Source organism: Oxyura jamaicensis, chromosome 19, assembly GCF_011077185.1.
Source record: "Oxyura jamaicensis isolate SHBP4307 breed ruddy duck chromosome 19, BPBGC_Ojam_1.0, whole genome shotgun sequence".
Classification (NCBI taxonomy): domain Eukaryota; kingdom Metazoa; phylum Chordata; class Aves; order Anseriformes; family Anatidae; genus Oxyura; species Oxyura jamaicensis.
This window is the reverse complement of record NC_048911.1, coordinates 4,424,235-4,439,233: the sequence shown is the minus strand read 5'-3', so window position 1 is coordinate 4,439,233 and position 14,999 is coordinate 4,424,235. Positions and strand designations below refer to the sequence as shown.

Below are 14,999 nucleotides of genomic sequence, written 5' to 3'. Positions count from 1 at the left end.
TAAAATTGGCCTAAAGAAACCATCCTGAGACAAATCTGTAAGCATGCTATCAGTTAGGAGCTGGCAGCTGCAGCCCCAGCCTGAATAATCTGTCATTTTCCTTACAGGAAGGAAAGGAAGGAAGCAGGAAACTCAAATAAGTTTTGAAGAATGAACTTAAGCTTCTACCAAATAATTTGAAAACGTGGCCCCAGAAATCTACTTATTTTCTCAATTTTGTACAATTTCTTTATTCTTTCACTTCTCTCCATCCCCAGAGAGAATGGGGGAATCATTTTCCATCTGTAATGGGAATCAACCAACTCCTTACCCTTTCACAGATTTCATTTACTCTCCATATTCTTTTGCACCTACTTAAAGTTGCTCCTCTTCTTTCAAAGCTGCAGTCCCCAAATCTTCTATTTTTTTCAAAGAAGCGGAACTGCTTTCTGCCCAATGGAGCCTCCTCAGAGAATCAGTTAAGCCATACCCCCTTCTCCCTCTCACCGTGCTGGGTCAGGCTCCCCTAGCATCTCTCCCTCTGTACACCAAGAGGAAGCAAAGCAGCATCTGCTTGCTACTTGAGAAGCAGCAGTAAAGGTTAAAAGAGCCGCCTGCTGCTTCTCTCCCAGACGGTTCTTGGAAGGAACCCATACTTGTGTATCAGTTATCTGGAAGGGGCTTTGAAACCCTAGAACTCTCCTGGATGAACAAATTGCTGGCAGTCATTGGGAGAAAGGAAACACACAGAACAAAAAAGCCCTACACATTGCTATGCATTCATCACAGATCATGAGTTTATATGCGTTTTCTATACAATTATGCATACCTAGGCACAGACAAACATTGCACAAGCTATTATAATCATGAAAGAGTTTGAAAACTATCAGCTTCCGCCATGCAATGTTCACCTTTCCAAGGTCTGCCTAGCATTGGTCCTGACACCTTTTACACACCACCTGGTGCATGCGATGCACATCCTCTGAGTGGAGCTTTGTCAAAAGCTCAGCACTGACCTTGTTGCAATTCCAGTGAAATTAACAGCTGAACTTCATTTGATTTTTGGTGGAAAAATGAGCATCTTTGAAGTTATGCCCTTGATATAGATTTATTTAGGCAGCAAAATGTCACTTGCTACATCCAAGTGCTAAGATAGTTAGGTTTAACTGAAGAATTTTTTTTTGCAGTTCTCCAGGTTTTAGATTACTACAAAATTTAGAGCAAGCCTATTTGAAGTCTAATGTTCATACTTTCTCTAAAAAGTCATCTCATATTTCAGTACTTAAAGAATACAGAAGCTGCCTGAAGAAAAAGCCATCAAATTTAAGAAGTCTTAGCTAAGAAAATCAGGGAAACAACATAGTAAGAAAAAAAACTCTTAAACATGCGTACTACTGCAAGAAGCTCCAAAGACTGGAATAGCTTTTCTCCTTACCTCTGGAGTGTTTTTCTTGAACTCGCGACTTTGCTCGATAAGTTTTTTTCTAGACTGCTCACTTTCATCTTGTCGGTTAGCCAATATTGTTGCTGTGGCATCGAGTTCTCTCTGTCAAGAAAAACGACAAAAACAAAGGGACTACAGTTAGAGTTCTCATTATCACCAAAATAAAAATAAAAGCTTGAATGTCCATCACATCATCTGGAATATCGAGGTGGCTGGGCTGTACAGCAGTAGAGAACAAAGCACCAAGCTTTCAGAAAAGAGACTCCCATGTTAACATCGAACGAAGGTCTGCAACCTTTTTCATTCTACCTTGCAACCAAAACACCTTTTTTCCTGAAGAGTATCCATGCCTTTATCACAACATTACACACGCTAACAGCAGAGGACTGCTATACACACCTCCTAATGCCTCCCCAAATCCAGTGAAGATGACAAAGCCTGAACACGTTCAAGCCTGGTTTATTTTCACATGCCCACAGATAGTGGATTTTGCCTTTGTGAGCTTTTCTGTGAAAAAAGTTATGACTAACTCGGCTACTGGTTAATCCCGTGCTTCAGCCTACACTGGTTATGCTGCAGCCACTCATCTGGTGAATGCTGGAGTATCCTCCAACAGCTTTCTACTCGGCCGAGCAGAAACAAGGCTTCCTACCAGGCTGAGTAGGCCCAGCCCACAGTGTTATTCCCACCGGAGTTTCTTTGCTCAGGACAAACTTCCAAATGCCACCACAATGGATCATAATGGGTCACTTATCAGCACAGAAAGCAACAACACAGCCTTCCCTGTCAGGCTGTTCCCTTTCTGAGGTATTTCCACGTAGCAGGAAAAACAAAGGCTTGATTCAGCTACGGACATCATTCCCAAATCACTTGGACTTGTAAGCAAGGAGCTGTAAGAGGAATTTGGGCATTGTTTTCCCCCCTTATTTATTTGAAAAGAAGAAACAACTTGGCTGTGAGAAAGAAGTAGATGAGAAGTGAGAGAAACCTGGCAGAGCAAGACACCACCCGTGTCCCCTCAGCGGCCACCTCCACCGCCGGCCCCCTGCAGCCCCTTGCTGCCAGCCCAGCCAGCGGCACACGGCAGCCCAAAAACCTCTGCCTGCCTTCCCTTCCTGCTGCCCGAGAGCCACCAGCCCCGTCATCTCCATGCACACCAAAAAAAAACGTGGTAAAAATAGAGCAGATGCTGTTTATTTGAGATGTTTGAAAAGCTGACCCTGTACCAGGTCCTGCCAGTGGAACCGGGCAGACCATGGAGGGAAACAAAATGGGAAACCAAATATTTGCTTCTTTCTGCTCTGCAGAGACGTTGGAAGCAGGCACAGAAAGCAGGAACTACAGGACACCTGCTAAAATCCCTTGCACTACAAGTTTACAAAAAAAAAAAAAAGGCAATTCAGCTCCTGAAGTTTTTCAAGATACTCTGAGAAAGCCTGGTCCCAAATTGTTATTTTTCTTGATGGTGAATCCTGTAACTTTCACCAGCTGGATGGACATGTGTTTTACGTGGCTCCACAGTTTGATCTTTGGAGGAAAAAAAAATCCCTTCTGCAGTTTCCAACTCCAGAGAATCAATACTTGTTTCCCCTTTAAGTCTTTTATTTCTACTATGTATATGGACCACAGTTATCTTAATCCTTGGAAATAAGCTAAATATGACAAATGGATTTGAAGCTAGGCAGCACGCTGGAGCCAGTGACCTAAATATTGTCACCGTAAGGCTTTAAAAACACTGCATTTCTGACTTTGAGAGAAAAAAATAGGGCAATATGTCCACCAGATCTTGGTTTGGAATTCTGTAACATATGTGAAATCTATTGCAGAAAAGTGGGAAATACTTAACAGTTGGATAAACCACATTTGAAATTCATCCCAGCTAAGTTTATGCAAGAAAAAAGAGCAACAGAAACCAATGTGGTTAAGCAGTACTATAAAGAGCAATATAACGGCTAAGCAGAAGGCTTTTAAAAAATATAAACAATCTGGTACGGCCGGCAACTTGGAAAACTATATTTAAAAAGGAAGCACACATTTAAAGCAAAGCAAAGAAAACACTAATCATGAAGCATGAGGGAATTGCAGTAGACCAAAGAATCAAATGCTTGTTTTTACAATACAGAGGGATAGCAAGGCACTTTACAAATGGAAAAGCAGCTTTTTAAGACCTATACTTCCAAGCTAAGAGACAAGAAAGAAAAAGAACTGGTTCAAAAAATAAATAAATCCTACTCTGTGCTATTACGGAGAGTCAGGTGGCAAATGAAGAATACCCTCATCGCCCTCGCTGCCTGATCAACACCAGTGCCACGGTGCCTTTACTGCAGGGACCTTCCCTTTTCTGTCAGAAATCCTTCTGGGAGAGGGACCGTAATTTCTCTCTACAAGACATTTCCTTCTGGGACATCTCAGGTATAGATGTCATCAAGGAAAAATGCCAGCACGCAGCCACACTGAGCTGTTCGATACCAGGGGCTGAAGCCCAAAAGCTCAAAGATCTTGCAGAGATATTAAGTCTTCATAGTCTATGTCATAGTTAACAAGACCCAAATCAAAACTATTCAAAAAACTGCAATTTTTCGATTCCTTACTTGATCTCAACCACATACACTACAAGCATCATTTATTCAAACAAAATAAAAAGACTTATCTTTCTTGCTTCTTTCTCCTTGCCCCAAAGTCCTGTCAGTTTAGGGCAGCTGGTTCTCATTGCCTGAGCCACAGATAAGTGAGGAACCCTCTCCCCAGGGTTTCTACTTTGACCCATTTCAAGAAATTTACTGGGAGTGGGAGGGAGGCAGTGGGAAGAGAGGAGACAGGAAAGTCTTTGGTGCTTAAGTGCAGGAATCATCAAAAGCAACCCTCAGAAAACAAACATTAAAAGGTTTCTTTCATGCTAAATAATAATAAAATCTAAAATGAGGAGGTCAGTATGCTGCCCACTGCAACAACAGTGCACAGATGACAGTCGGTCAAGCAGGACCAAGAAGAGACTTCAGGTGAAGAGCAAAGGCAGAGGCACGAGGAGCATCCTGTGCTGCACGGACACCCCGGCAGAAAAGCGGGAACACGCACAACGGAGATCCTTTCTCAGGACTGCACTCATCGGATCTATCATAGAATGAGTTATAAGAAAGTTTGGTAATTGTCCACAAGCACTGTGATATAATCATACCCCAAAATTTTGTTATTCCCCCATTTTGCAGCGTCTAATCCCTGCTGCGTTTCTCGCAAAGCTGTTATTCTGGAGCAAGAAAGAGAACAAAACTCCAAGGCAGACTAATTTTTGCTGGCAGACGCCTCTCAGTCAGGGCAGCGATGCCTCCCAAGCACAGGTGTGCCTTCAAAAGCCTCAGGCACGGCTGCAGATCTTAGCAGCATGTTTGCACCATAAACCTTATTTTACTTACAATAAAGATAGACACAAATCACAAATGCATGCAGATTAGGAATTTTCTACCAGTAAATGTACTGGTAACCATTTCCACTGAAATCCTGTTTCTGTGTAGTTCAGGTACTTCCCTTTATCATCATTTCAATCAGTTGTAAGGTCTAGATGATAACCTGCTACAGAAAGGACTTTTCAGTAGTCTCATTTCTGTTTGCATCCATTCTCTGGATTGCATTTGTCAATTTTATTGAAGTTCCCAATGTGGCTTTTTGTAATTTTTAATTTCCTATTAAAGGACAATTTCTCAGAGCACTGAAGACACGAAGGCAGAAGTGTCTGGCACAGCCCTGTGTACCCACAGCCTACGTGTCTCAGGGACATTTTACGTTTTCCTAACTGATATATTATGTAATCTCTCCATCTGAAAAACCACGAAGTCTTCACCTGTTCAGAAGCCGACGTACTGATTACAGAAGTATTTCAGAAATGATAAGCTGTTTTGCGAGCTCGATGTGTTTCTCTGGAAAAATAAACACGCATGCTCATAGAGCTGCGGATTGTTACGTGGGAAGTAACCACAGAGCTGACGTTTGGAAAGTCGTACTTTTTGTAAATGCTTATTTTCACCATCCTTGCTTCTAAAAAGCACCAATTCCAGTCTAGCAGTGCTCAGAAATGCAGAACATGTTATAAGAATGCAATAACGGATGAAGTTTCTTCTCTGTAAGATGAGTTCATGCCTGCTGTGCTGTGAAGCCCCTTTTTAACACAAGAAAAAGGAAAGTTCAGAGTCCAAAGATAGTGCAACATCTCAAGAATCGCTTGTCTCCTACCTTAGAAATAAATAAAAATTATATATATATATATATATATAAAAAAGAACCATAAGCATTAAAACAAACATGTTTCTTAAGAATAATTTTGTCACTTGGCAAACTGATGCAACTACCTTTCACACGCAGAATTAGGAAGTTTCAATAAACACATTTTATTTCCGCATACTCAAGTAATTTGACTCCAAGTAAGCTTTTAAACAAGCTTTAACTGGAACCAGTTTTGTACTCCGTGCAGTACTTTTGGACAGTGAGTCAACGTGTGCGGTGGCCACCGCATTAAGCAAATAGAGAACAAAAAGGAGGTGCTAATGTATCTATCAGTAAGATAGCTTAACTAAAAAGCTCTTACAATGAAGAAAGAAAGGTCGCATAAAAAAAAATTTGTAGTGGCTTTGTTCACCTTAACACCAGCCACTACCACCAATGCAGGGAAAGCCTATCAAAAAATCTCGCAAGAGGGGAAAGCTAGTCCTGGCCTTTCAAAAGGAGCTACTATCAGCATAACCCAGCTGCATAAATATCTATGCCAGCAACAAAACCACTATTACTGGAACAGACTGCCAGTGCCACGGCCAACACGGGATTATGCCTGTCTTTTCATCTACACCTTGAATTCAGAAGTTTGTTGTGTTTTGTTTTATTTAAATGCAACGAACAAAAGACTGTCCAGAGCTATAGAGACCTTAATGCCAAAGGTCTGTAGGTTCTATTTAATGAGCTTTTCCTCCCACTCAGGGATAACGAAACATTGGCTCTTCCTTCCAAAAGGCAGTTTCCATCCTGTGGCACTGTTTATGCCCTCCTCAGCATGTCACGTACACAGGGCCCAGTCCCTTCACACAGGCAACTGCCGGTTGAGGTGCCACCAGGCCAGGCTGCACCACAGCTGCTGGGATGGAGGCTCCGCGCTCTCCAGGCGAGCAAACCTCCAAGACCATTTGGTCCAACTGTCCCCCTACCACCACTGTCACCCACTGAACCATGTCCCTCAGCACCACGTCCAACCTTCCCTTGAACACCCCCAGGTACAGTGACTCCACCACCTCCCTGGGCAACCCATCCCAGTGCCTGACTGCTCTTTCTGAGCAGAAATGTCTCCTCATTTCCAACCTTAACCTCCTCTGGCACAACTTGAGGCCATTCCCTCTGGTCCTATCACCAATCGCTTGTGAGAAGAAGCCAACCCCCAGCTCCCCACTCGGGTGCTCTGGGAAGGCCCTCACACAGACGTCCCTGTAACGCTGTGAAACCACCACCTTCCATTACCTCACCTTTCAGCAAACCTACTGCAGCAGTTACTTAACACTCTGCTAGGTCCTGCATTTCTGTTTGTTACAGTTTCAAAGCACATAAATTTCCTAAAAAGAAACCGTGACCTTTTCAGGGGCGAGGGCTCCCTTTTGCCTTTGTGAAGGCAGCCCGTCCAGGCTCCAGCTCCCATGCTGCTGGAGCGCTGCTCAGAGCTTCACCGACCTGCCACACGTTAATTTTCACACTCCTGCACTCAAAAGCAGAAGTACAAACCCGTTGCATCAACAGCTACAGCAGAAGAGGCCAGAAAGAAAAAGTAACATGAATTTGAGCGGGGCTGCAGTCAGGCCTCCCAGGACAGGCTCCTCCAGGCAGCCAGCACGCACGAAGCAGCGAGCACAGCTCCGGCTGGCCCGTGGAGCATCACCCCCAGCCTGCACTGCGAGAGGGAATTCGTTAGCCTACCACATCCACATTGGTTAATTACTCCACGAGAAGCACAAAATGCCTCGGTTTAATGCTTGCTATTTCATAGCAACTATGCTGTGGTGGGGAATCAAATGACATCACCTCCTGCCAAATAAAATAAATTACGAGGAACCAAAGAAAAGCCAGTGTCGCTTGCAGACTTTCCCCAGGCAAGACGCAGCGATACACATCTGCCCGACCTCCTACCTTGCTGGTTGAGCACAGGCTGACCGAGATGCAGCACGAGCTCACCCTGCACAGACCCCGAGGGCCGGTGGAGACGTGGCAACTGCACCACCAGGAGCACATAGCACACAGCCACCCCGCTGCCCTACGGGATGCAGGAACACAGCAGGCTGGGGTACAAGGTGGTCCCCCCTGTAGTTCTTTGGGACTTTTTAAAGGGCTGTGGCCCTTAAACAACAAGAAAAGAACAATTAACTAATGACTAATTACAAACTACTTAATGTACTCTTCTTGTTTCAGCCAACTCCTGCAGCAGCCACCGTGTTCAGGTGAAGAGGGATTATGCTGCCATCTTGTAATAAAACACCTTCATAAACTTCAGCTCATGTCCTACTTCCAAGCGAGATCAGATTCGCAAGTTACACTAACTAATTCTCTTGACCTCAGATCAAAGCAAAACGTAGCCTTAAAAGAATGGTTCAAATAACAAAAAGTTCAGCCCTTTACCTAAGCTCTGCTACATCATTTAAAGTATTTAGTTACTCCTCTTTTCAGCCTCAGCTTTGCTCACAAATGAAGCATGACCATGCTTTAAGCTAGACACATACTGTAACACAGATCAGGATTTATAACTTGCCATAAAGGCCGCCACTAATAAATCAATAATACGTATACACGCAGCCTTGTTTCAATGTGAGTTCTGGGCGCTTATTATTTAAAAGAAATAAACTCAAGCTTTTCTTGTTTTGTTTTTGCTCTAAACAAAAACTAACTTGTTGCTTGGATTTTAACTTCACCCAAATGCTCACTACACTGTCATTTAGAACAAAAAGTCACAATTGTTTTTCCTCTGATGACATTTTGTTCTTGGAAGATTTTTAACATGGTTAACCATTGAAGACAGACCAACCGTCTGCCCTGAAGTCCATCACAACAACCACTCAATAATCTTTCAGTCTCCAAATGCAATCACTAATCTGAAAGCTACTTAAGCTGTTTCCTAACATAAAATATAGAGAATAAATACTGGACATAAAATATTTACCAACAAAAAAAATAAATACACACTGAAGAAGTAACCTACAAATACTTTTTAAACCACATTCAACTGAGTAATTCCTTGAGGAGCGGGCCTTGAGCTAACCTACCACCTCAGCCTTTTCTCCCGTCTGATGCTGGGGCACTGCAGAAGTGGTACAGCATGTGAATAAACTATCCCAGTAGTGTATCTGTATGGTAGGAGGGTTTCCAAACAAATATGGTTCAGAAAGATAAGGCTACATTTGGAATTTCTTCTATTAAAGACCTCAGCAGCAGGCATGTGCTAAAGAATAAGAGAAAACCTACAAAACACATCTTGAAAATATTGTCCAGTGACCCCCTTCTAACAGGCTTTATTTCACCTGCCCCTTTTCCTGATCAAAGGACACGTTTAAACGTTATGGTCCTTCACACTGCCTTTTCCTCTGCAGAAGAGCTCTGTACCTGGGTTCACAAGACGGCTGCACCGACAGACTGACATCTGGCACAGGACAGTGACTGCTGCATTTTACAGAGGAAGCTGGATGGGGAACTTGTATTAAGAAATCGGTAGTAACAAAAACAACATCAGAAGAAAATTACTGGCAAATGAAATTGTTGTTTGATAAACAATTTAAGCAGGAAGAGTATTTGGCAGAGGGTTTTCGGAGAACGGTCCTTGACTCCTGACTAACACGCTTCCTCCCTTGGTCTGAGTTTGTTGACTTTCTGGGCACGCTGCAAGGTTTATGCATTTTCCCATGATGGGAAAAATACAGCATTTTTGTAAAGTTGTCTGCGAATGCAATTGGTGGATGTTTTCTAAAAAATTATAGATAGGAAACAAGAAAGTAACATTTTCTTTATTTAGATTTTCATTACTGAAGTCCCATTTAGACCTCTCAGTATTCTTTCATATCTAAAACCCAAATAAGACTCAGCTTGCTATGACAACAACACAATTTTAAAATGAACGTCTGGCATTTAACACTGATAGCAAGCATTACATATTTTGGGCAATTAAACAATGTTGGACTGTGAAGCCTTTCAGAATTTTTTTCTTTATAGCTTTTAATATTTTTTCCTGGACCATGACAGTGCAGCATAAGGATCTCACCAAACTCAAATCCGGATGGAGGTGCTAAGGAATGCAGAATGCCTTTTCCAGCTAGGTGTTTCCCAACAACATATTGGGGTACTTAGTTGAGCTCATTTTCTGTGACATGAAAAGGAAAATAGCAGAACTGACTCACGAGGTAAAATTAGCTGATGTACAGTCACAAGGAGGCTGGATTGGAGGTGACAGCGCACGTAGCAGCACATAAAGAATAACATGCTTGATATTAATAATGTTGCACGCTCATTTAGTACCAGAAGTACTCTTCTTCATGCAGTACTTCTAACATGTACTGCCACCCCCCCTTTATCAGATCAGCATTTCTGGTAGCACTCCCTAAACTGTATGTAAGGAGTTGTTATTATGGTCTTCTAGAAATCATGCGTTAACGCTCACACTTAAATACTAGAAATCTGGCATCCTCTGGCATTCAGTGGAAGCTGGGCCAACCAGGAAGCCCGCTGAACCACGGAGTGCCTGCATCTACTTGCTCCGTGAACGCAACTAAGGTATGCAGTACAGCTAAAATACCTTTTTGACTTTAAAGAAAAATCTTCAGTAATAATTTCTATAATTCCGCCACTATTCGCTGTGACATATCTCACTAAAATGAGGTTTGCTATGAAAACAACAGATTTAGCTGCAGTGGCACTGTCAACCTTGCTATGATACACTGTCACTAAAAAGTCCTTAATTTTGGCTATCAAATACAATTTCAATTTCTTGCACTTTAGAGCAGTAAAAACAATTCTGTGAAGACTGTGTGTTTACAACCCCTCAGTAAAGAATGCAGCTGTCTCAATCAATGCTGATTGTCTGTTAATTAGTTCAGTTTTACAAGCTGATGGAACAGATTACTTCATTCCCTTCCCACACACAGAAAGAAACTCTACAAATACAGTTATCTACAATACACTAATTTTTGCTTCCCGGCAAAGTCACAGACGTGATCTCTCTACCAAGAAACCATTTCGGTTTGTATCTTGTCAAGGGATTCTGTCATACAGTGATTTCAGTTCAGATAGATATATATCCTGGAAGAAAACGGAATTAAACAGCCACACTTTCAGACACGTTGGGACTGCATTCCCTCTTTTTTTTGCAGTGCCTGAAAGCTCATCCAAAGTTACCCCATGTCCTTTAGAAAAGGAAGTCAGGTCCTCATGCATAATTTGCTGTTTGTTGTGTGGATTTAATCAGTACCATATTTTTGAACCAAAAATACGAATCATATTCAAGTATATGATATACAGCAGCAAGGTAAAGGTTTTTATCACCCTTCTCCATCCCTTTTCAGACAAACCAGAACTAGCTGGTTAACCTCTCATCTACTCACGGAGATTCACTGCCTCCAGTATCTCGCTCTTGAAGAAGAACCAAATTTTAACTTTCATGTATGCAGATAAGAGTGTTGGACGCTCTCCTCCAAATGCCAGAAAACACTTATGTTGAAAAAGCTGATGAAATACCCCAAAGCCCAGGGCCTGACAATAGGGAAGTTTGATCCAAAACGCCACTACTGAGATGACAAGTGTGCTTCGTGGTATGTCAAACGACACAAATTTCACTTTGAGACTGGTTTTCTTCCTCCCTTAAGCCATGGGAGAAAGAAGGGGAGATTTTACATGATTAGGAGAAAAAGTTCTGGTTAAAGATCATCCACCTATTTAAAGCACGTTTCTGATATGAACTGAACATTTACCTAGTAAGCTTTTTACGGTAGAAGCAAGCGGACGAATACAAAGCCCCACAAGATCATGGAATGATCAGACCACAAGAGCTGTTTTTATGACAGTGTATCTGGCTAAGCAGTAGAAAAGATAAACTAAATAAAACCGTATTTCTTCCACACGAAGACGTTTACAGATATCAGCTTCAACAGCAACATCACAGACTGCCTAAAACCTCTCAATGCTTTTCAGAGTTCAACATACAAAAAATACAGGAGTTTAATTTTTGCACTATGAAGACAGCCATTCAAAGCAGGTCACTGAAAACACCTTGCGGAAAATTCTCTGGAGCCACACAAACAGCACTGGGGGAGGAAAAAGGTTGGAGAATGGCAATCACCTCACACCAGAGACGTTGCCCTGAACAGTGAAGGAACAAAGAACAAAATCCCTTCAGCTGAAGCCTGATTTTTTCATCTATTTTTTTTGTTTTGTTAACTTTAGCTAAATTACAGTTCTACAATTCTATAAGCAGAAGTCTTCTTAAACCCACTGCACATTTTTTCTTCTTTCCTGCCTTTCCACTTCATTCACATTATCCAGGAAAAAGCCATGTAGAGTACGATCCTGGCTTTCCAAAATCCCTTACACAGACCAGAATAAAAATGGAGGGTTTTGTTGTTGGAATTTTTATTACTATTATTAGTTTTACCCTGATACTGCTTTGGATTTTTTTTTAATTTTATTTTTTAATTTTTTCCTTACATTTTGCAAGCCACCTTACCCACCCTGTCTCGATGACTGGATGGCTTCCCTGTTCAAACAGCACACAAGCCACCTTTGCCAAACACGCTGCACCAAATGCTGCATTTACCAACGCAGACTCGCCTCTTACGGCTACAACACTCGGCTGCTTCCCCGGCTTTCATGTGCCAGGGCGCAGACTTACAGCCCTGGGAAGCCTCACCAAAATTCCTCCTTGAACCAGTGCCATTCACTTGGCTGTCTGCTGTTGCAACATCCGAACTGCATCCTTTCCCACACCAGGACGGAGGCAGAGCTGCGGAGCAGTGTGAGAAAGCCTGCACTGCTGCCGACTCGCTGTTGCCACAGGCAGGACTTCAGGCTCCAGTACAATCAGTCCAGGAACTCACAGTAACATTAAATTCCTATTAGGAGAAAATGATTTGGAAAGGAATTGCTGGATGCTATTTGATGTACCACTGCAAATTAAGCATTATCTGTAAGCCCCCAGAATTATTTCCCACAATGTCTCTGGTTGTGCTGCTATGTGACTACGAATCAGCCTTCAGTCTTTGTGCTTCATCTGCAGTAACAGAGGATTTTGCAGTTCCAGAAGAAAATCTCACAAGGACTTGCTAAGCTTTCCTCGATCTCCATCTTCAGGGGATGCATGCTTTAGAGCTTAACTTACGTGTTTGCTGTGGGATGAACTCTAGACCTATGAGAAATGTTTGGGACAAAGCAAAACATGCTGTGTCATTTACTTTTTCAGAACACCACCATTAAGTTACTAGGCAAAACAATCATCTACACACGTTTTCTTATTTTTGTGTAAAGAATCACTTGATTTATTTCCTTCTCTCTTGTGTGTCTTATTTCAGGCATTTCTAGACAGACTGACTAGGCTCTAGAAATTGGCTGGGAGAGGAGAGAGGAACCTACACCATGGGGTTACTAGTTACACTTTAAAAGAAATACATTTTCTTCTGTGTTTCTGCCCAAACAATAATAGGAGTAGCAAAACCAACAGCTGAACCAGAAACCCACCCACAACTGACTCCTCCTTGCCCATTTACCCATGCACACCGCAGCAGCCCGGCACTGCCTTGCCCTGCGCACTCGACCACGACATGGACAGCAATGCAGAATGCCTTTTCTTCTTTGATACTCCTGCAGAGTACCTTAACCTTGTGCTTTAATCCAGCCCTCCGTGGGTAAGGAACAAGCCTACATGTGTATTTTAATACCAACTATACGCAGCAGGCCAAGTTCAGTTTCAAAAACCTTTGTATAAAGTATAAATATGTATAAATATTTAGCCAAAACAAGAAGGACAAAATTACACGTTACTTGCATCGCTGTATACTCTCCTCTACCGTACGCCTCAGGTAAGCAGAATGGTATCTACATAATGGCTTCAGCCCTGGAGTGAGTCTGGACTGTCGAGGCCAGTGAACCTGAGGTAACCCTCCGTCACTTATTTACTGCGTCTCTAAAGCATTTCAGATTCTAAGCTGAATATATATTTCACACAGTACCAAAACTTTTAAATATCCACAGGAAGATTTCATTTTTATAGGCAATAAACATTAAATCTAAAGGACTGGAACATAAAAAGTGTTTTAATACCATATAAATCACCTTTCCCTAGACAGAATAAATCTCTGAAGGTTTTAAGGACTGCAATATAAATTTTTATGGCAAATTATCTACATAGAAATTATCTGCATGAGATGCACTTTCACTTCTCTTTCTCATTTACATAGTGCTGACAATCTTTTCAATCACAACGTTCAATCCAATTTGGAAAGTCCAGAACAATGCACAGAAATGCCGGCTATATGCTGGGTGGTTCCTCTTCTTCACCAAGATTTTTCTGACTGCTGCTCTCTATCAAATAGAGAAGTTCACGGTAGTAGATAACAACACTAACATATGAAAATTAGGCTTTAGATGAATAGCTACATCCTCTTTCAAAAGAATTCGTTGGCTTTTCTAATGCAGAAGCCCTGCTCCTAGCCCCAACAACAGAGGAGCTCACTTCATGCCGCAAGCAAGAGTCCTCTAAAGCAAAAAAGTAAACCCGTCTTAACTGGGAGATTTTGAACTGACGAACAGTCAAAATTGTTCCTTGGGAGGTTCAGAGTGTCCATTTTCACCTTTTTTTTTTTTTCTCAGTGCAGGGCAGTCTGCATCCCGGGAGGCTGCCAATGCTCTGCGGAGACAAACCCACAGCAGAGCTGTGACTTGGATGACAGTCCCACGTCAGGCAGGACTCAGACTGGAGGCAGGCCGGAGGTCCCTCCCATCCCGCGTTTCTACAATGCTAGGATTTTTCGTTCTAACAAGAACCAACTGTGCGCACAGTACCTCCCATTTCACCACACAGAACAGACAACTCCGTTGCTGGGAGCCAGGGACAGGACCATATTCTCCATCTTCTACAGAGCTATAAAGGACACCAACAGTTCCAGCGTCCAGTATCGGATGCCTCCAAACGAGACAGCTTATTATGACGTGACACCCTTGGCCAAATTTTTAAAAGGCTCAGGCTTCCAACTAAACAGTTAATAACCACAGAAGGTGAGAGGCCGATTATTATCCACGGTGAGACAATAAGAGATCACTCATGAAAGCTTCTGTCCTGGCCTGTCGGCATAAATACTTCCTCATAACTAAAGCAGAAACATGCTCAAGATGTGCAATCCCTAAGTCTCTCAAGCACACACATCCTCAGTGGACAGGCATCGCAGAGGTGTGGTGTACCACTGCTACCAAAAATACTACAGTTTATTCACCATTTCTTTACAGCAAAAATGAGCTGACAACAATTCTCACAGAAAAGGCCAGAATTAGTTCTTGAAGAAGTTCCTGTTGCCTTAGAGTCAATTCT

The 14,999-nt window shown here is 42.4% G+C and overlaps 1 protein-coding gene across 1 annotated transcript in view; it reads right to left on the bottom strand.

The window, feature by feature from the left end:
* The window catches only part of CUX1 (cut like homeobox 1), a 202,266-nt gene extending 199,343 nt beyond the window's left edge, over window positions 1–2,923 (bottom strand). The window contains exons 1-2 of the mRNA XM_035343423.1: window positions 2,849–2,923; window positions 1,415–1,525 (exon numbers count right to left, since the gene is read on the bottom strand). Of these exons, the coding sequence (XP_035199314.1) occupies window positions 1,415–1,525; window positions 2,849–2,923 (186 nt within the window). The remainder of the gene's footprint in view (window positions 1–1,414; window positions 1,526–2,848) is intronic.
* Between the last annotated feature and the right edge of the window lie 12,076 nt (window positions 2,924–14,999).